This window comes from Polistes canadensis, unplaced genomic scaffold (genome assembly GCF_001313835.1).
Source record: "Polistes canadensis isolate GaletaPanama2010 unplaced genomic scaffold, ASM131383v1 scaffold_49, whole genome shotgun sequence".
Classification (NCBI taxonomy): domain Eukaryota; kingdom Metazoa; phylum Arthropoda; class Insecta; order Hymenoptera; family Vespidae; genus Polistes; species Polistes canadensis.
Window position 1 is genome coordinate 765,873 of NW_014569596.1, and position 22,225 is coordinate 788,097.

Here is a 22,225-nt window from a genome sequence, read left to right on the forward strand (position 1 = left end):
ATATGAATAATAAATTATAAATATACTAAAAATTATTATTATATATATATATATCTCTTTTTTGACAGTATAAACAAATAAATGCGCACAATATCGCACAATTATACTACATACAAATATAATAAAAAACCAATTATATGCTGGAAAAATATAATTTTTATTCATTTATTTTTATCTTCCTCTTTGTTCTAATTCACATTAGCTCACATTTCTTGCACGTTTTACCGAAATATCACAACCAAAACCACAATCACGTTAAAGAAACCTTCTGCTGCCAAAATGAAGGGCATTCAATAAGATTCCTTTTTTATTATCATAGAAATATAAGTTTGTCTTCAAATGTTAATAATACCTTTATCATATAGTCAAATATTCTTTTGTTTAAAAGAGGTACTTTTGATACCACTGAATTAATGACATTTTGTTTTCCTTTCAAATCATAAATAAAATATAGAATCAGGGAGCAGAATATCTCTCTTGAATTATAATTTTCCATAGATTTTTTATAATAAAATTTCATTGTTACTTATTATTTCATTTGATTAATATTAATACTAACTCAGAAACTAATGATTTTTCATCTAACAATAAGATCTAAGTAAAACACACGCACTTTACATGACATATTTATCTATCGACGCTATAATCATAATAAAAATAGCTGTAACAATATATTTATAGTAAGTTTTCAATGTTTTTAGTCTTTTTGAGTAAGATAAATTATATATTCTAACCCATTATGCTGTCAATAAAATCATATCATGACTTACAATTTTTCTTGTTTTGCCTGAGATATACATAATTAAATATTTAAATTATTATTTATATTTTAACTTTTTTATATTAACTGAAAGTAGTAAAAATGCTATGTAGATACTCAGAACATTTTTATTTTCAAAATAATTTTCTTTTTTAAATTTATTCACTGTTTTATATAATAAAATCGTGAAACATATCTACAATCACACATATTCATAATCAAACATATTTCAAATAATTGGTCATAAATAAAATTTATCCTGGAATGCATAGACAGAAATTGATTCAATTTTCCTGTTATGTTTTATATTACATCGATGCAAACATTAAGATTTAGATTTTAAAAACTATCACTACGATTTTAATGACAATTGCACATATAATTATAATCAGAGAAGTACTTTTTAATATACATATGTACAATTTCAACATTATCTTTTTATTTACAATAACTATATATTTTTTTTAATTAAGCTTTTTAAATGTTTTAATTTTACTACAAAAATATTATAAAAAATGCATATTCATATAAGTACACGAAGAGCATTTATTTTTCATGTATAATTTTGACTGCATTATTTTATTATTTAATTACCTCACAATAGAAAAAAAATCATATAATGCGTGATAAGCTTCTATGAATGTAACATGTTTTAATAATTAACCAATTAAACATTCAAAACTTCTTGACATAGTGTGTTACGTAATTATTACTTAAAAAAATGTATTTCTAAAGATATGCTTACTGTAGTAGCGCACAATATCATCAGTACGAATAAATTATCAAATATATTTAAGTACAATAATAATGTTTTTATAAAAACAAAATTAATAAAAGATGTAATTTTAAGAAAATTACCATTTACAATAGAAATAATCTGTCAAAAGAAAAAGAAAATTACAGGAGCAATTAAAAAAAAAAGAGACAATATTTTTAATAGTGTATAAACTATATCAAATAATAAAAAAATGTAGCTACCAAAGATCACAAAATATACGTCGTAAATATATATAATAGCAGTTTTCTTTTATGAGATTTACTCTTAGAAAAATATAACGTATAGCTATATATTTTCTGTTTGGCACATGAATGGGTTATATACTGATTATATGATATGATAGATTAAACATTTGTCAATTTTATATAAAGAGAAATGTATTACAATTTTGTCTGTCTCAATTATAACGAATATTGTAATTAAATTATAATTCTTATTAAACCACAGAAAATATCTTGTAATTATCGATATTTGAAAAGACATAAAACATAAAAATATTTTTTTATTTTGTAATCTATTCTTATATTTATAAAAAAAAAGTATATAATAAGGTATCTTCTGCTTTTTTTTAATATGAAGAACCATTAGTGGCCCCATTATGCACATTCAAACCATAAAGCTCAGGTATATAAAATGCTTATCACAAGGCTTCGTCAGGCATATGCTTCAAATATTCTTTCTATCTTACTCTTTTCATTTATATACGAAATAAACATAAACATTATTAGATGACGCTTAAATGAGATATAAAATAATTGCAATATTGCAATTAATGTCTACAATAACTACAATAATTACTATTTTCTTAATTGATAACTGCAAATAATATTCTTTTTCATATTTTAGATTGTTTTCTAATAAAATATAAGCTGGAGCACCTTATGTAAAATAAGACTTATAATATATATGCTTCTAATCCATCTATTTTTATATAAACACATTTATCTTTATACATCTCTATTATCAGCATTTCCACATTTATACAGAGCATACTGTTTAATGTATTAATAAAACAATTATTAATTATATTTTGCACAAAATCATTTTTAACGATGTATGTTGATATATGTTTAAAATACTTATCTATCCATTTCTACGTGAGCCATAATAATAAAAAAAAGACTCATTGAAATGACTTATATGGATAGTAATGAAAAAAATATATATATCTGATAAAACTTGAATCACACTCATTAGTAATCTGTTGCTCCAGATTTGTACCAATTGATTAGGTATGTTTAAATATGTTGTAGTAGTATAAAACATGACAAATTAATTTAGTTTGCACATGCACAAGTACATATACAAGAACAATTTCCATATTTTTTATGCATAATATATAGCACCGTAATACACGCGCATTTGGACTTAGCAAAAATATTAATCGTCATTACTATTATTCTATCATAATTACAAATAATAGTTCGAAAATGAAACCTCAATTCAAGTTTGTATCCTGGTATTTCAATTTATATACCACATATAGATAAAATTTAACTTTGTGTTTGAACTGCAAAGTATTGTCAGCAATTAATAATTTGTTTTATTTTTATATTTTATTTAGACAAAATCTTTTTTGCATGTAGAGCTCGTATTAAAAAAATATATTGTGTCTACTTAAATATAATATAAAATGAGATATGCAAGTATAAACTCTGAAGTATGTCCTTCGAAAATCAAAGTTTGCTAGGCCCATATTGCTTATTTAAGCTTTTTGTCCAGAATATTAATATAACAATAATGCGTATATTTACAATTAATAATTCTTCAATAAAATAAATATTTGTAATTTTTATCAACCACTTTTGCTTCACGGATATAATTTCTATAATATGATATAATGATTAATTTTTAAAGTATTGTCCAATAGTACATCAAGTCTATTGACACTATCTGGACAATGTTTTCAAATGGATTTTACTGTAACTTAATTGTATACATTTCTCAGTGCTTGGGCAAACTTATTATTATAAATTTATTTGTAATCAACATCACACACATTATAGTACAAAAAAATATTTGTTAAACATAGTCAAATCTTAATAAATTTTTATTAAGTCTGAATTTAATTCGATATATTTCAATGCTTTAAAAATTGATAAATTTCTTTAAAGCATTAAAATATCATTTTAACAAAGGTAATTTTTGATCTTTTATGTAAGAAAATATGTATTTTATAGATCTCTATACGTTTTAATAACGTATTAATGTTTTTCTTTTAAGAGATTGTCCTATACAATGACAATTTGAAGTATACTTCATACTTTCTACGTTTTGACTTACAATATCTGAAGTATAAATAAATGATTAGAAATAGTATTAAACTAAGGAAAGAAAAATTACTACTGAATATATTTATATAGTACTGCAAACTAAATTTCTTCTATATAAAATATTCATTGTAGGTTAATCTTAAAAAATAAAATGGCATAAGTACTAGATTCTAACTATTTAAACTGTTTTGCTTCTAAAGACATGATATATCTCTATAGATTAAGAGAGAGTATCTACAAATATGCTATTATAAACATATAATATCATGTTAAAATAATTTATCTTGTTTTTCGTTGATTACACTAAGTCAAAAACTATGACTTATGCCCCTTTCATTAAATGCAAGGCAGCGTGGCTACAATGGACATGTCGAAATATATTGGGAATATGTAAGAAGTCTTTTTATGAATGCTATGTACGCACCTGATGTCATGAATCCTATATATAACATTATTCGCTTAAAGAACTTAACCCAATTTGCATTATATACAAAGATGAGGAACGATTTGGTCAGGCGATTGATTGGTAAGTCACTTTAAAAGCACCCATCTTGTTCAAAGCAACGCATATTTGTTTTTTGAATCAAGTAGGTTTCTCACTTTATTTCCTTTTGGTGGAAAAACTTTATCATTACTTTTAACTTTCTTTAGTTATCTTTCCGAGCCTTCTTTTTATGTTTTTTCTGTGACTTTGCATCTGTTCAAACATACATGATAAAGTGCATTAATAAAGTTTCCTTTGGCATTCAATTCGAAATATATTCATAATTACATAATATTTAATCAATAAAATTGAATTACCTCCTGTTTCGTCCGATGCAGAGTTAATTTTTTCCCGTGTTGGCTCACCTTTAGGATCAGAATTATCAATTTTTTTCTCTGTATCATCTTTCATTTTTTGTACAGAAGTTTCAATAGGTTTAGTGTCTATTTCTGCTGCAGAGATTGTTGTCGATACTTGCGTACTTTCTTTTTCAGAAATTTTTTTATTTTTTTTTGATTTGCTACTTTTCTTTTCTTCTTTTTCTGATTTCTCAATCTATATGACAAGATGTAAATATGTAGATTACTAGTATTTTTCATACAATTTTTATATATATTTATTATTTATATAAATTTACATTTAAAAAATGACAAATCTATTATGATAGTAAAAATATATAATCAATATCATACCTTATTCTGTTCTTCTTCTTTTTCTAATTCTTTTTCCTTAGTTGCCTTGTCAGCAGTAATCGGAGTAAGTATTATTTCTTTTTTCTCCTTTTCCTTTAATTCTTTATTCTCTGTTTCTTTAGCAACTTTATCTTTAACTTCACTTTTATCTTGTTCTTTTTGTTTGGCAACAGCTTCATTAATTATATCAGCTTTCTTTGTTGCCTTTTTACCTTTCTTTGAAGGACTTTCTTCTTCTTTTTTCTTATTTTTCTTATCTTTTCTAGAGTATGCTTGTTCCCAATCACCTTTATTTATATACAAATATATTAATTTATATCAAAAGAATAAAATAAAAGAAAATTAATGAATGTTTAACTTACAAATCTAACTGAAAGAAGTAATATCGTAATAGTTACCATCGTCAAAATCAACTGGTTTCTCTTGAACTAAATTTTTCAAATTCTTCTTATTCTTTGTTTGTTCAATTTTATTTTCTTTAGCATCTTTTACATCAACTAGATTCTTTTCCTTTTTGGAAGAGATTTTATTATCCTCTTGTTTCTTTTCTTTAGACTTATTATCTATCTCATCTGCTTTTGATGTAGTTTTCTTTGACGAAATTTCTGTTTTCGATGTCACAGTTTTCTTAAGTGGACTGGCCTTTTCACTTGCTACTTGACCATTACTAGCTTTCTGAAATATAAATTTATAATTTCAAAAATTATTTTACATTGTTAAATAAAAAAAAATAAAGAAACGCGCGAAATATTAGTTAGTAAAGATCAGAGAACATAGTAAAACACAAACATATTAAACCACGTTTCGAAGTATACCTTGTTACGTCATACACTCGGAAGAACATCGTACACGTATACACAAAACTGTTTCAACGAAAACCAGCTGATTATCACAGATGTGTGCGCACGCGTTTACTCGCCGCCACAATGAACCATATGGTTACTCAAAATCATCGAAACAATAAATGATACGTAGATCAAAAAAGTTCAAATATTTCATAAAATCTTCGACAATATGAAGAAATGAAATTTTCCACCAACCTTATCTTTGGTTTTGCCGCGCTTCTTGTTGTTAAGTTTCCGGTCCACGTCGGACAATTGAGCGAACGGTGGTTGCTCGGCCTTCTTGAAACCAAAAGCAAAGACAAGAATGGCACAAATTAGAACTATTCCAATTGGTATCGCATACTGCGTATGTTGAAACAAAAGGGAGACGTCCATCGTGTTTTCAGGATTGTTAACGTCTACACGAAAGTAATGAAAGGAAGAAAAGGTGTAGGACGGCAACGGAGTGAATTATGTCTATGGATTCCGTATACGGTTTGAGACGCGATGATGGTCGGTGAACCGGACATTGGACGCGCGCGCATACATCTATGATTTCTTATAAATGCTGATCGAGCAAAGAAATCTAACATCAGCGCACTCTACTGGCCCATTGTATAATTACTTGATGCCATTGTGCCAGGCGGGCGCCGACTTACGCTGACGCGGCTTTAACGTATCACTACACTAATCATCTAAGAGACCTTATTTTATTTACCTTAAGTTTTCAAGACTTCTTTTCGTAATTATTTTTATATGATAAATTTATATTCTTAATGCTTTTATTTAATTTATTAACGTTTAGATAATATACCTGTTGATTTGTTTGTTGTATCTATAATAAGCCTTTAACTTGATTGTTTCTCCGCACAATTTTAAAAATTGCGCTATAGAAAAATTAGAATAAGTTTATTGATCTCGGCCATCCTTGTTGAAAAATGATGTTTATTCATAATTTTTGTCTGCAATAGTATATTTTTTGTATTTTTCAAATAAGAAAATAGATATAAGGAAATACACATAGAAGTTATTACAGATAAAAAATGAATATCCTGTGAGATAATACGTATAATACCTATTAGCTACTTGATACTTTAGCATACTGTACAACCATAGGCTTCTCTTTTAAAATATAACCATTAGTTTCTTGCAGAGCCAACTGTGCTTGAGCTGTATTTTGTAATGTAACAAATGCTTGCCCTTTCATTCTACCTTCTTGCATAAGACGAACATTATATCTATAATTAAGTATTTTATGATTATAAAATGTATATCTGGTATATAATTATGTTCAATCAAATATATATTGTACTACTTACTCATATTCGGCATTTTTTAATCCTGATATTACATATTTCTTATAAATATAGTGCAAATCATTAGCTTCAACTTGTTTTGCAAGATTTTTTATATACAATCGATTTGTAGGTTTCCCGGCATGATAATTTTTGAAAACAGGAAGAAGTCTCTGATCTATAAAGTATATAGAATAAAATAAATAATTTTTTCAAAATTTTTATTATTGTAGATGGGATTAAAATTATATTCTTACCATTAACTGATATTCTGTTTGATGTTAATTCTTCTGTTGTAATAAACTCTGAAGTTTTTTCAGAATATTCTTCGGAAGTTTTTTCAAGAGATTCTTCACTAGAATGTTCTATATTTTGTTTCACGTGTTCAATATTTTTGGGAGGAAACATTAATCCAAATCCACCTTGTATTTCTTGAGTATTATCAAGTTTAACTTCAGATATTACATCTACTCCTTCTAATAATTTGTCAACAGTTTTCAATTCAATTTTTAAACTCTTAGATTCACCTAGTTGTACAGGCTCAAACATATCTTCTGGTCTGATTGCTTTTTGAATAGAAGTTGATGTTAGTTGTTTAGCAGGATTAACAAATTTAGGAATTTTTATTCGTTTTTTAGATTGTGAATGTTTTCTTTTTACAGGTATATTTTGTAAAGACTGGACATTAGCACCTTCATCAGATTCTATTTCAGATTCTTCTTCATCTGTTTCTTCCTGTTCTTTTTTGTCATTTTGCGAAACATCTAATGCATTAAAAAAGATAAAATTAAATTCAAAGTTAAATATTTTAAATTTCAAACTTCTTACTTTTTCTTATTATTGGTTCAAGTATATCTTCGCCTAAAATATCTTTATACTTTTCGATATCATAAATTTCTTTTAACATGGGAAATTCTGTATCCAGTTCTTCAAATGGTGGAGGTAAATTCATTCTGTTCATTAAATGTAATACCTTCAAACATATAATAAAGGTGTTGACGATAAAAATATTGATAATACAACAAAATAAAGATTTTAATAGAGTTATAATACCTGAGTATAGAAAGCTGGTTCTTTCAATAATTGTATAGTAATTCTCAACAAAGTACTTTTTGTTGGTGGTGTATATTTATATTTAATGTTTGGTGATGGTGGTTGTGTAAAAATCTGATTCATTGAGCTTCCATACAAATGTTTTAAAAATGCTTGGAAATGAGACTTATTAATTGTTTCTTTTTGTATGTCATCTTTATCTTCCCGGCGAGATTCATTTTCAGTGTATTCTATTGGTATAGACTTTTTAGCAAATTCAACTGACAAATAATGTCCTCTGACTTTAATTTGATGTAAACGTAAAAATGCTTCATTTGCTGCATTATGAGATGGAAATTTGGCAAAGGTTATAGTATATTTGCTAGAAGGTCGTAAAGTATGTGTCTTGATAGCACCATATTTTTGAAATAATTCATTTCGTCGTTGATCAGAAAGATGAGATGGTAAGTGAAGAACTTTGAGAGTGTCATATACCTGTAAATACGAATATTTATTAACAATCATTTATTAGATATTTATTGCATCTTTTATTACAAGTTAAATATAAGAAACAATTAGGGATTTATAATTAATTACATATAATAATAATTATAATTATAAACTGACATATTTATCTGTTTCAGAAGACATCTTTAAAACTATAAAGTAACGACTTTAAATTACTCATAAAAGTAATATGTAAACACTATAAGAATACACCTATTCACATATTCACACGTATATACATACTAATTTATATGGCTAACTTCACAAAGAACTAATGTGAACATAGCTGCACACAAATGCATAAGTTAATCTAATTACTGGCGCCAATTTTGAATTGTTTGACAGAGACTATAAAAATTAGATTATGAATATATCATGATTTTTAACTTTTAATGAGTGAAAAATATATTATTACAATAGTTATACATATTTATGTGAAATTGAAAATAAACAGTAAGAAACAATGAAAAGTAATGTTATTAATTAATGTAAATTGAAACAGTGACCGTTTTCTATACTTGAGCGCCACCTCGGATCACTAACAAACATTGGGAAATATGGATTTCGAGAAGACTCACGAATGTGAATCGGTGTATTACTCCGCCGCGGTGTCATGGCAACAGTTTACACGGAACTACTTTCGGAAGTTCACTTGTCAATTTGATCTGAGTGATTCACCGGCTAACACAAAATTAATCACCGTTTTACGTTAATTAATCTTCTCAATTTGACAAATCAACGAGAGGTTTTTTTTTTTAAAAGATTGTTTTGACAGTTTAAACTTTGTGGGGCCCATTAAAGCGTTCATTTTCATCTTTATTCAGTAGTAGCGATTTATCGATTCCTTTTGTACGGGACTTTCCGCAAAGGTGAATTAATCTGTTGCTTGCCGCCGTTGAAATTTTTAGATTTCTATATGTAAGTACAATATGTCAATTAAAGTTTCAGTTAAAAAAATGATTCTTCGAAAAATAGCTTCTATTTGATTTACATAAAATGTTTGAATTATATTTGACTTGCGTCACTTTTCGTTATATCTAGAATCTGTCGCAGAACCGTAATGCAGCCATCAGTAATCAATAATTGAAATGCCGATTTTATATATCGAATAATTAGTGTCTAGTGTAAACTTTATACAATTTATTTATTTTTTATTTTGAAAACAGATTATTTATTTCTTAATCATTTATTTCTTATTTCATTATTTCATTATAAATTGATTATTATTTTTTATTATATTAACAAATATTTTTATGTCACATTTTTATTTCATGAATTATTTAATAAATATGTAGGATTGTCGGATGTGGAAAAATTCAAATATAAAATTAAAAGTAAAGAGACCGTTTTTGTTTGTTTGTGTGTTGAAATAAACATCAGAATCTTTTTTTTCCACTGATGGTGACATGGTAGGACACAAATTTATTATTATTCATTGTTCTTGCTTTTTTTTCAAATGTTTTTATAAAGAGCAAGGAGTCCTCCCAGTTATGATCAATTTTCCTAGAACCACGTTACTCCTACAACTTTTCAAAGTAATTAAAACAGCTAGAGTTCCAGGTTATTAACAGAGTTGAATATAAGTAACTTAATTGTAGTGTATATTGAATTAGTACAAATTAACAGTATTATTATTATTATAATCTTAATTTCATTTCACGACCATTAATTTATTACCTTAATCTCTCATCTCTCATTTTATAAGATCTATGTTTATAATATATTTGAAGTTGTTGAAAATAAATGTAAATGTTGGTAAGACTTTATATCTTACTTAATTTCATATTTATATATAATGTAGGTATAACAGAGACAGAGATCAAGGCAGAAGTCGTAGAGGAGGTGGTGGTAGAGGAAGTAACAGAGGAAGTAGTGACAATGGTCGAGGAAATCTTAATAGTCGATATAATGGCAGAGGAAGAGGAAGTAGTGTTAGTACTGGACGGGGTGGGCTAAAGGGTAAACAACCTGGAGGAAGTTTAAGGAAAGTAAATTGGGATGCTCGCTCTTTAGAACCATTGCGTAAGGATTTTTATATAGAACATCCTGCTGTCAGAAACAGGTAAGTTCTATTACACTACAAGATTATTATTTTAGTAAATTTCTTATATTATAAAATATCTGTGATAACAGGTCTAAAGAAGAAGTTGCACAATTCCGTGAAAATGCTGAAATAACTGTAAAAGGAGTTAATGTTCCTAATCCTATTCAGTATTTTGAGGAAGGTAATTTTCCACCTTATGTAATGGAAGGAATTCGCAGGCAAGGATATTCACAACCTACAGCAATTCAAGCACAAGGATGGCCAATAGCACTTAGTGGGAGAGATCTTGTTGCAATTGCACAAACTGGCTCTGGGAAAACACTTGGAGTAAGCTAAACAAAGAATCTTTTAGTTCATTACAGATGTGAAATATTAAAGTATGTTTAAATTAACTACAAATATCAAGAAAAAAATATTACGTTATAAAGGAAACTAAATATATATATTTTTTATTTTATTCATAGTATATTTTACCTGCAATTGTGCATATTATACATCAACCACGCTTAAGTAAAGGAGATGGTCCAATTGCATTGATATTGGCTCCGACAAGAGAGCTTGCACAACAGATTCAAGAAGTAGCTAACTGTTTTGGTGAATCTGCGGCTGTAAGAAATACATGTATTTTTGGTGGTGCGCCTAAAGGACCACAAGCTCATGATTTAGAAAGAGGTGTTGAAATATGCATTGCTACACCAGGTAGACTTATTGACTTTTTGGAGAGAGAAACTACAAATTTGCGCAGGTAACCACCTATAGAATTTTCATTTTCCGTATTGTTTTTTTTTTAAAAGTAAACATTTTCTCTAATGATATTTTACCAGATGCACTTATTTAGTGCTTGATGAAGCTGATAGAATGCTAGACATGGGCTTTGAACCTCAAATTCGTAAAATTATTGAACAAATACGACCTGACAGGCAGGTGTTAATGTGGTCTGCAACATGGCCTAAGGAAGTTCGAGCTTTGGCTGAAGATTTTCTGACCGATTACACCCATCTTAATATAGGATCGTTAACTTTATCAGCCAATCATAACATTGTACAAATTGTAGATGTTTGTCAAGAATTTGAGAAAGACATTAAATTATATAGGCTACTTCAAGAAATTGGAACTGAAAAAGAAAACAAAACAATAATATTCGTAGAAACTAAACGAAAAGTTGACGACATTACAAGAAATATTAGAAGAGATGGATGGCAAGCTTTGAGCATTCATGGTGATAAAAATCAACAAGAAAGAGATCATGTGTTGCAGGAATTTCGTAGCGGGCGAGCACCGATTTTGGTTGCAACAGACGTAGCTGCAAGAGGTCTAGGTGTGTACACTTTAATTTATCATCCATTGATAGGTATAGTAAAGTAGCATACATCTGGGAATAGGCAACACTTATTGGATTAGCCAGTGATGCGTTATTGCAGTAAGGCCGGCCGACAGCTGTGAGTGTAGCAATGTGTGATGCATTGGAACCATTATGATTATTGTTCTAAGCTACATTTTAGAGCCCTATATATTTAAAAACCATATATTATTTCATCAGTAGTAGATTTTTTATCAACTTAATTATACAAAATAAAGATAAAAAAATATAAAAATTATTTTTTTTCTTTCTAATTAATAAAATATTAAAGGAACAATTTCTTTTAAATGTGGGGCTCTAAAATACACACAAGCTACCACTAAGTCTGTCTGCTTTTCTTTTTCAGAGGCACAGAGTTCCCTAACACAATGTGGTGTACTGCCAGTATTGGGCAGACACAGTGATTATCTAAATTTTATTTTTTATTATTTTAAAATATATTCATTATAACTCTTGTGCTAAAAATATTATTATTTTCCATAATTAATACTTTAGGGTATAGTTTATATGTCGATATTTTATAACAGTATTATATGTTCTATAACATAATAGTATCTTATATTATATTAATTAATATGTAAATTACATTTTTCTATCATAGAATTGTAATTAATCTTTTGTTGAGAAATAACATTCATAATATCTTCTATCTTTGATTATTATAATTTTCATAATTTATTTTCAAGTACATTTTCTAAATTTTGTACTTAGTGCCTCTCATTATTTAAGATGTAAAAGTTATAAATTCAATGCACTCAGGCTTAAACCGTAAAATGCTGCCTCTATCCCAAAACCAGACACCACCGCTGTGTCTGTCTAATCTCTAGGCCAACGATATATTTCCATAATGAAACAACAAAAATTGGTCTACTTAAAAAGCAAGCAGCACTACGCTTGCTGATTTTACGTCGGAAATACCTGATAAAAGGTGGGTGATTCTCAAACTTCTTTTATTGACTGATTATTTAAAAGTTTTTCCATATTACTTTATAAAAATATAATTTATTTCTAATATAATACTAATAATTACATATAAATAATTACACTAATAAATAAAATTATATAATAATTTAATATCTGAATAATATGTATTGAAAATATATGTTATAAGATGATCAGTTCAAATAAAGAAGTCTTACAAAATCACTACTACTACTACTGACATGTAATAAAATATGTCTTAAAAATTAATTGTACAATTAAGAGCAGGTAAAGTAATAAATGTTGTAATCATTGTATATTTTTATTACTTTGATGACTTATTATTTTATTATACTTTCCTAATAATAAACGAAAACAAAATATATATTCATATATATATATATATATGTATATATATATAAAAAATACTTATGTCGTAATTATAATTATACATATGAGAAGATATTTATTTATTCATTATGAATGCCACCATCTTTATTATTTTTAATTAATCCTACTTCACAGATGTGGATGATGTCAAATATGTGATAAATTTTGACTACCCATCATCATCAGAGGACTATATACATAGAATTGGTCGTACTGGACGCAGACGACAAACAGGAACAGCTTATGCATTTTTTACAAGTCATAATATGAAACATGCAGGAGATCTAATAGAAGTATTACGAGAAGCTGGACAAAATATTAATCCAAGATTGAGTGAAATGGCAGAAATGGCCAAATCAGGAAATTTTGGAAACAGAAGTGTGTTTTTATGTACATATACCTTGTAGTATTTATTCCAAGGCTAATTATATGAAAATATTGAATTAAAATAACATTAGTGTATGCATATTCAAATTTTAGGTGCTAAACGTTTCTCCAGTTCATCTGGAAGTGTAGATAGAACTGGCGGAAGACGTGGAAATATTGATTGTAGAGGAGGGCGGGGTAGTGGTACCCTTAGAGGACGAGGAAGTATTCGTTCTAGCAGTTCTTATCCATCTGGATCAAGCGGTTATTCAGGATCAGACTATACTAATTATAATAACTTAAAGCAAAACAATTCAATTAGTCCAAATACTGGTTATGGATATACTACACAGAGAAACTATAGTCAAAATATGTCTCAAGTTTATGGAGATAGCGATAATTATGGAAATAATTATCAATATAGAGGTGCTACATATTAATTCCAATTTAAACTCATTAATGATAGCATGCTATTAAAAGTGTAAAGTATATTTCTATAGCACATGTGGTTCGATTTATGTATAAAAAAAAAAAAGAAAAAAAAACATACTTTGCAGCAAGACAAAATAGATTGCACGGAAGCAAGGTATTGATAAATGTGATATGTGTAAAACATTTATCTAGAATTAACAGTATGTTTCTAAGTCAAATATTTTATTATATTCTCCTATTGTGTGACTTTTTAATTACAAATGATACCATATGTCGGAAATATAAAAAAAGCAAAGAAGAAGATATAGTTGGTATTGTAAAATGACGAATTATCGGATATAATAATAGTATAGGTCAGAAAACTTAAGTATCTTTACATTTTGTGCAAAGGAAATGGTGCGCCCTACTTCAGCAGATAGATAGGGAACAACCTGCTGTTAAATCCTTTACAAAATTGTAAATGCCTAATGTTTATTCTGTTAATAGATTAAATTTAAACCTAGTATAACGAGTTTAGAAAAAATTCTAAATGTTATTATATTGTAAACTGAAATTTTATTATTTTGTTGCTATTGAGTTTAAGATTTTGTTGTTTGAGTTTATAAATTGTATAAATTAATTAATTTATAACAAAGATTTGCTTATAAAAAGAATTTTTTTGTTGACTATGATGATAATTATGAATATTATATATAATATGGACATTATAAACATATATTTATGCGATAAATAATAAAAATGAATAGACAATTTAATATTTTTAACTTTTAAATATAAAGGACACATTTTTGTTATTATTGAAAAGTCATGTCGTGATAAATTTGAACTTTATTCAACATTTGTTGTTTCATATAATGCAATTTGTTAATGTCATTGTAACTGTGATAATATAGTTTTAGTTCTTTTCTTAATAAATTATTGAATATTTATTTATACGTTTATCATTTATAATAATTATTAAGACAAAATTAACAGAATTCAAGTTATCTTTCATATATATTATATATATAATAAGATTAATTATATCTTTTATATTATTTAGTTACAGAACAATTGAATATTGTTTACCTCATAATTTAAAAGTTATTTTTTATTTATTATACCAGTAAATTATGTTTTGTTTTCTACATATATGTAAGCAAATTGTAATATAAATATTATATTGCTACAATTATATAGAACATCTGATTTGTTTTATTCAAGAATACAACAAAAGTAATTTATATGAAACATGTTTAATTTGAAAAGCAGAGGAAGTATCCGCGCATACGCGGGAAAGTTAAAGTAACAAATCATACTGCTTGATAGCTACATTTTCCTTCCTTTATTACCGCTGGAGACTTCCGGTGCATTGTGTTCGTACATTATTCAGTCACATATTTAAGAATTTTAATAGAATGTATTAATAAGCAGATAAAGGAAAAAGTTGCAGATTATAATAAATATAAAAGTGATGTAAAATATTAATTTGTTTTTACTTTCTATAATGTGCTGAATAAAACAGGAACTATTTCTTGCTGCGTATGTACGTCATCATGATGATCATTCGTGAGTTCCTTTAGGGTCGAACATTAAGGAAAACTCTAATTAATCTTAATACGTTATCTTTTTCGAAGAATTTTTGGAAAATCTGCTTTAGGACTACCAAGTTTCTTTATGACGATGTAAGTTGTATTATATTACAAAATAAATATTTAGAAATTCTTGGAAAATGTAGAAAATTCTTTTTTCATTAGCCAATTATTCTACGTTTTGGTTATTCTCCATGTTGGCTGTACGTCAAAGTTTTCTTCTCCTTTTTATGAATGAAACGTTACAAATATTAAATTTACTTTATATTTTCATAACAACGTTTTTTTTTATATATAAATTTTATATTAAATATGTTATTACAAAAATAAAGAACTTACGTATACATATGTTTACTTAATTAGTTTACAATATGTAATAATATTTTTTGTTAGCATAGCATCATTACAAAATATCTTACATATGACGTTAATTGGTTCTAACAAAGAGTTACTTTACTCATATCACTTATATTCCAATTTATACAAATAAACCCTAATGCAACCCTGACACAACAAAATATTTTTATTTATATAATAAAAATAATAATAAAATTATAATTAAATTTATTTATTAATCTTTCATACATTTATGATTATTACTGTAACAATCAATATTCCATTGGAATACTATTACTTGTTAATTTTTGCTATAATTAGTTTTATTGTTTTTGTTTCTATAAGAAGTTATGTAATTAAGTAAAATATTTTTTTAAATAAATTGAATTTGTTTTTAGTAGAAAAACTGATTAATACTTTATACACATTAAGTATTTAATTGAAATTTTTCTTTATTGTTCTAAATGGAATATTTTCTTTAACTTACACCTTGTTTTCTTTATTTAAGTTTATAATGATATTACAGGGCATACCGCGATCGTGAACGTGGTGACAGGAGAGGCGGAGGTGGTTCTCGAGGAGGACGTTTTGGTGGACGAGATGGAGGCAGTGGTGGTAGTGGTGGAAGATTTGGAAGTAGTACGAATAGAGACAGTAACAGTTTTGGGAATAATAATTTTAAAAATCGTCAACCTGGAGAACGGTTACGTAAACCTAGATGGGATATGAGCACTTTGCAACCATTTAGGAAAGACTTTTATCAACCTCATCCTAATGTTACAACAAGAAGTCTTCATACAGTAGAAGCTTATCGTTCAGACAAAGAGATTACAGTGAAAGGATCTAATGTCCCTGGACCCAACATTTATTTTGAAGAGGGTGGTTTTCCAGATTATGTTTTAAATGAAATACGCAGGCAAGGTTTTGGAGAACCAACAGCTATACAAGCGCAAGGTTGGCCTATTGCTTTGTCTGGACGTGATATGGTTGGAATAGCACAAACAGGATCTGGGAAAACACTAGCTTATATTTTGCCAGCTATCGTACATATCAATCATCAACCTAGATTAAGTAGAAACGATGGTCCTATAGCTCTTATCTTGGCACCTACAAGAGAACTTGCACAGCAAATACAACAAGTAGCATCAGACTTTGGGGTTTCTTCACAGGTTAGGAATACTTGCATTTTTGGTGGGGCACCTAAAGGTCCACAGGCACGAGATCTGGAAAGAGGAGTTGAAATTTGTATAGCAACCCCTGGTCGTCTCATAGATTTTTTGGAACGTGGTACCACAAATCTTCGTAGATGTACATATTTGGTATTAGATGAAGCAGACAGAATGCTCGATATGGGCTTCGAACCCCAAATCAGAAAAATTGTAGAACAAATACGACCAGATAGGCAAACACTTATGTGGTCAGCAACGTGGCCAAAGGAAGTTCGTAATTTGGCTGAAGAATTTTTAACTGATTATATACAAATTAATATTGGCTCCTTACAATTAGCAGCTAATCATAATATCCTTCAAATAGTGGATGTATGTGAAGAATATGAAAAGGAAAGTAAATTAATGAAACTCCTGGAAGAGATTTCTAATGAACCAGAAAATAAAACTATAATTTTTGTTGAAACAAAAAGAAAAGTGGATGACATTACACGAGCTATTAATAGATACGGATGGCAAGCAATTGGCATCCATGGAGATAAGAGTCAACAAGAAAGAGATTATGTATTAAATCGTAAGATATAGTTTTTAATTATAATACAAATTTTTAAATAAATTATATATATAAGTTATATTTAAACGTATTATTAGTAATATATCATATTTTATCATATTTTATTAAAAAATGATTTATTTCAGAATTCCGGAATAGCAGATCTGCAATACTAGTTGCTACGGACGTTGCAGCAAGAGGTTTAGGTAAGATTCTGTTTTAGCAAGTGTGGGTATGATGTAAGGGTCAAGCTGCGATGGTTATTTCACGGTTGTGAGAGTCTTAATATTGTGATGTGGCAACGGATAACGGCATGTGCCAGACTGATTGACGTTAGTCCCTAAGCAGTGTGGATGGAGATAACTTTAAGATTGTTTAGGCATATCACACGAAGCAGGGTATTTAATAATTTAGAATTTATATTTATTTAGCTAATTTTATATTTAATTTCTCTTACGCATTCAGAAGGTTCAATGATACATTTAAAAATTTTTACTAGTACAAATAGATGTTACCAACATGATATTTTTAGACATAAGGCTGTGAGAAAGGAGTAATCATTTTTAACTTGTTTCTTCGATTTAATTATTAGTTTCGGTAGATTTTGACATACTTTATCATTTTTGATCAAATCGCACATTATAAAATGATTTGCTATATTTGTAGAGTTTAAGAATTTATCAAAGTGTAAAGTATGTTAAAATATTTTAGGCAAGGTTGAAAATAAGCAGGTAAGAAAAGATAGAAACGTTTGTTTTTCGATTTTGCTATGATTGAGACAAGTCTTGTCAGTCTGGTATTAACGTGCTGCTCTATGTGTTTTCAGAGGCACATGCGACGGAGTTTTATCAATGATAAGAACTCTGGAGAGTTTGCTTTGGAATATAAAATTGAATGGGGCGTGACTGCTGGTCTTCGCCCCCTCGCAACAAGCTAAACTAGCGCTGTGCCTCGGCCGTGCCACTTGAAAAAACACACTCTCACTCTGTACCTGCGATGGTCCAAAGTATGGAAGTAATAATATTAGGGAATCTATAATAAATATATATATATGGCAATTAATCTGGATAGATATTGACATGTTAGGCTAAAGTAGTGAAATATAGTATTGAGTTGTATCTTAATATTTGCAGAATTAATGCTTTGATATTAATTCAAAAATATTCATTTATATAATGTATTTCGTTTCCTAAGATTTGTTTCAGTTGTATTATCTCAAGCTGCTTAAAATACTTAACAAGTTTGAAGCAGTGTTAGGATTTGTTAGTAAATAAGTTAGAAAAATGATTAGTTAGATTGAAGAAAATCAGTCGTACGTAAATCGATAAATTATGATCCTCCGTGCAGTTGGTAATAGTTTTATAAAACTTCAGCAAATAACAAAAAGAAATCCTTGATGCTAAACATGCAATGGAGTATACATGGAATTGAGTGGAGTGCGCATATGGTGCTCATCCAATGTTCAAACTTTACCGAAGCAATGCACAAGGACCAAATTTTCAAAGACCAGCACAGATCCATACTTTGGTGCGGGAGAGAAGGGTGTGAAGTTACTAAGAATAAATGTAGAGCTCGCTCACTCATTAAGCGAGAATTCTATGAGAACCATCTGAGCTCTGATTCCTCTACATTTCCAAAAATGTATTTACATTTCCAGCTTTAGACGCAAACAGGTAAATAATATGTACACTTGCTCTTTGTGGTCAATTTATTTATGTTACTAGTGTACCTTGCAAATAGGATTTATTATTGATCAATCAATATTGACTTTTCTTGCTGTCTGAATCTATTGTAAGGCATTACATTACATTCATTTTGCGTTTAGCATAATTAATATTCATTTCCTACCACAATTCTTACCAAAAATTTTCCTGCTTCCATTAAGATAAGCTTCAATTTCAATTCTATTTGCAAGGAAATATATCGCAGCTTTAATTAGTTCGCTTTGTAAGTTAATTACCCACCACAAAGAATCAAGTATTTTTTATTTTCCTTGATAATAATGTTAACTGTTGTGTAGATGTGGAAGATGTCAAATTTGTGATAAACTTGGATTATCCATCCAACTCTGAAGACTATGTACATCGTATTGGACGTACGGGACGATCGCAACGAACAGGAACTGCGTATGCTTTTTTTACACCTGGAAATGCGCATAAAGCTAGCGACCTAATTCAAGTGTTAGAAGAAGCAAAGCAAGTTGTTAATCCTAAACTTTATGAACTTTCGAGAAATCCCGGCATTTATAAACGTAATTATATATTATTTGATATTTATTATTTTTATTTTTATCATTTCATAATTTAATTTTATATTTCTGTCTAGGTGGTCGTTACAGTGGTCGTAATGGCGGAAATGGTAGCCGAGGATCCGGTGGCCGTGGTGGAGGTGGTTCACGAGGATCACGTGGTGGTGGGCGTGATGGAGGTGACAGAAGTGGGAGATTTGATCGTAGTGGTGGTAGTGGCAGTGGCGGTGGTGGTGGAAGCGATCGTGGAAATAAATGGGGTGGAAGTAATAGCGGTAAGTGATTTAAAATAATTGCTATATACTTATTTTGTTTTACACTAATTATGAATATATATAATATACTATATAAAAAAATTAGATTTGATGAAGATCATTTGAAGTTCATGTGTCTTACCACTAATATTACATTTTATTCTTTAATATACAATTTTATAAGATAAGAATATATCGTATAAATTTTAAATTTGTTTATTTATTAGCGAAATATTAATTTCTTGTTTAGGTGGTATGGGAGGAGGTGGTTATGGCAGTAAATCATTTCCTCAGAGTAACTTTGGAGGAACTTCCAGTGGTAGTGGCTCTAGTTATAGTCAAAATGGTGGTGCATATGGTGGAGGTGGTGGTGGAAGCAGTTACAGACAACAGAATGGTTATTAACATCGATATAGATTATTCCAGAATAAAATTTTATTTATGTAATATAGGAAGTAAGGAGAATAAAAAGAGAACTACACTTTCTAATATAGAAAATAATATTTTCCATACGCGCTTCTCATTGTGAATGGGGAAACAAATGTAGTACGTAAATACACACAATCGTATGACGTCATGCTTTGTTTAAAACCTGTACACAATATATATAATATTTTATATAGAAATTAATAATATTAATCTTAAATGATACGCAGTGTATAGTCTTTAAATATTAATAGTTTTTATATTAAGTAACACATTCTAATTTTGTATGTAATACATAAATATAAAATTAAAATGATGGTATGTTTGCTAAAATCATTGATGACAATGACACAATATAAAAATAATTAAATAATCACATGGAAATAAGTTATAAAGCGTTGATTTATAAAGTTATCAGTAGGAGATAATTACGTTATCTTGCCGTTTCTACAAAAAAAAATTATCTTTATTATGATTTAAGATAAGAATTTATATAATCTTCGTCTGACAGATCTATAAAATAAGATTCTCTAATCATTCATTGGTCGATTAAACATCATGTGTTTAGGTCAGAGTTTATTTCGTTATTTGGACAATAATCTTACACTGTATCGTATTGATATAAATCAATGAAGATGGCATAACAGATACTTTTGTTTTAACTTTTTATGTATCAACAGAAGTTTTATAATTAACAAATATATACAATAGATGACACTAAATTTAATGTGAGGAATATTTTCAAATATATTTCTTGTTGTTTTTTAATATACAATCCACTAAGCGACTTTTTAAATTAATCTTTATCATAATTTTTTAAATGATTATCTAGAATATAATTCAATACATAAAGAGTTAAAATGTTCGTATAAATAACTGTTATGCAGTATTTAAGTATGTGAACTTATCAATGAGATATAAGCGGAAATTTTGTGCCAATCAGTTTTGTATGTAAAGAATATAATTGTATAAAAGATTATTTAATTGGTCTTTATCAACTAGCCTTGGAAATAACTACCGTATAATGTGAGAAGAATTATGAAGAAAATCGATTATATTTATTATAAAATATACGCTAACGATCTTAACACATTGCAAGCGTTGGTTAAACCTCAATTGCTGAAAATTCCAGTATCGGTATTTATAATATATATTATATTGCCTGTTTAGATAAATTGAAAAAAAATCTTTTTACATTTTTATAAATATTTCGTTTAATATATATGTGAATAAAACATAGTAGAGTAGAATTCCACAATTTCCTGTGAGCGGATGTCAAGCGATTAACAAAAACTCTTATAATAAAATAGAATGAAAGTGTTAAAATTTACTCGTAATATTTTTTAAAAAAACATTGATATATTTTTAGTTTTTTAATTTGTCTAATTAATTGATAATTAGATCGATTTTATATTTGATTTTATATTTAATAAATTGAATATTTTATTTTTTCTTGTAATTAAAAGAAAAGCAAAGATATAAATGAAAGAATAAATTTAAATGATTCTACTTT

General features: G+C 27.9%; 4 protein-coding genes across 7 annotated transcripts; 2 read left to right on the forward strand and 2 right to left on the reverse strand.

Moving 5' to 3' along the window:
- Positions 1 to 1,323: 1,323 nt before the first annotated feature.
- Positions 1,324 to 6,397, reverse strand: LOC106785396 (DNA ligase 1-like). Its single transcript, XM_014745815.1, has 5 exons — positions 6,028 to 6,397; positions 5,386 to 5,662; positions 4,988 to 5,274; positions 4,613 to 4,850; positions 1,324 to 4,508 (listed from the first exon to the last, which is right to left on the reverse strand). The coding sequence occupies exons 1-5, from the start codon at positions 6,205 to 6,207 to the stop codon at positions 4,459 to 4,461; spliced, it is 1,032 nt and encodes a 343-aa protein (XP_014601301.1). The 5' UTR covers positions 6,208 to 6,397; the 3' UTR covers positions 1,324 to 4,458.
- Positions 6,398 to 6,622: 225 nt separating this feature from the next.
- LOC106785368 (RNA-binding protein 40) lies at positions 6,623 to 8,918 on the reverse strand. Of its 2 annotated transcripts, XM_014745758.1 has the most exons (7): positions 8,766 to 8,918; positions 8,160 to 8,633; positions 7,935 to 8,079; positions 7,364 to 7,870; positions 7,131 to 7,284; positions 6,887 to 7,049; positions 6,623 to 6,773 (listed from the first exon to the last, which is right to left on the reverse strand). In XM_014745758.1, the coding sequence occupies exons 1-6, from the start codon at positions 8,787 to 8,789 to the stop codon at positions 6,890 to 6,892; spliced, it is 1,464 nt and encodes a 487-aa protein (XP_014601244.1). In that variant the 5' UTR covers positions 8,790 to 8,918; the 3' UTR covers positions 6,623 to 6,773; positions 6,887 to 6,889. The 2 variants fall into 2 exon arrangements, with proteins under 2 accessions (XP_014601244.1, XP_014601243.1); XM_014745757.1 differs by having other exon boundaries at positions 6,740 to 7,049.
- Positions 8,919 to 9,232: 314 nt separating this feature from the next.
- On the forward strand, positions 9,233 to 14,279 carry LOC106785393 (ATP-dependent RNA helicase dbp2-like). 2 transcript variants are annotated; one of them, XM_014745810.1, is made up of 7 exons: positions 9,233 to 9,563; positions 10,447 to 10,707; positions 10,779 to 11,016; positions 11,154 to 11,434; positions 11,514 to 12,007; positions 13,496 to 13,750; positions 13,841 to 14,279. In XM_014745810.1, coding segments are annotated over exons 1-7 (1,857 nt in total). In that variant the 5' UTR covers positions 9,233 to 9,561; the 3' UTR covers positions 14,167 to 14,279. The 2 variants fall into 2 exon arrangements, with proteins under 2 accessions (XP_014601296.1, XP_014601297.1); XM_014745811.1 differs by having other exon boundaries at positions 13,496 to 13,738.
- Positions 14,280 to 15,262: 983 nt separating this feature from the next.
- LOC106785382 (ATP-dependent RNA helicase dbp2-like) lies at positions 15,263 to 20,771 on the forward strand. Of its 2 annotated transcripts, XR_001381518.1 has the most exons (7): positions 15,263 to 15,822; positions 16,592 to 17,805; positions 17,931 to 17,990; positions 19,158 to 19,457; positions 19,805 to 20,035; positions 20,110 to 20,307; positions 20,537 to 20,630. XR_001381518.1 is itself a non-coding variant. In XM_014745786.1 (6 exons), exons 1-6 carry the CDS (start codon positions 15,815 to 15,817, stop codon positions 20,689 to 20,691), a joined length of 1,866 nt encoding a protein of 621 aa, XP_014601272.1. In that variant the 5' UTR covers positions 15,278 to 15,814; the 3' UTR covers positions 20,692 to 20,771. The 2 variants fall into 2 exon arrangements, 1 of the variants encoding a protein (XP_014601272.1); XM_014745786.1 differs by lacking the exon at positions 19,158 to 19,457 and having other exon boundaries at positions 15,278 to 15,822; positions 20,537 to 20,771.
- Positions 20,772 to 22,225: the final 1,454 nt, after the last annotated feature.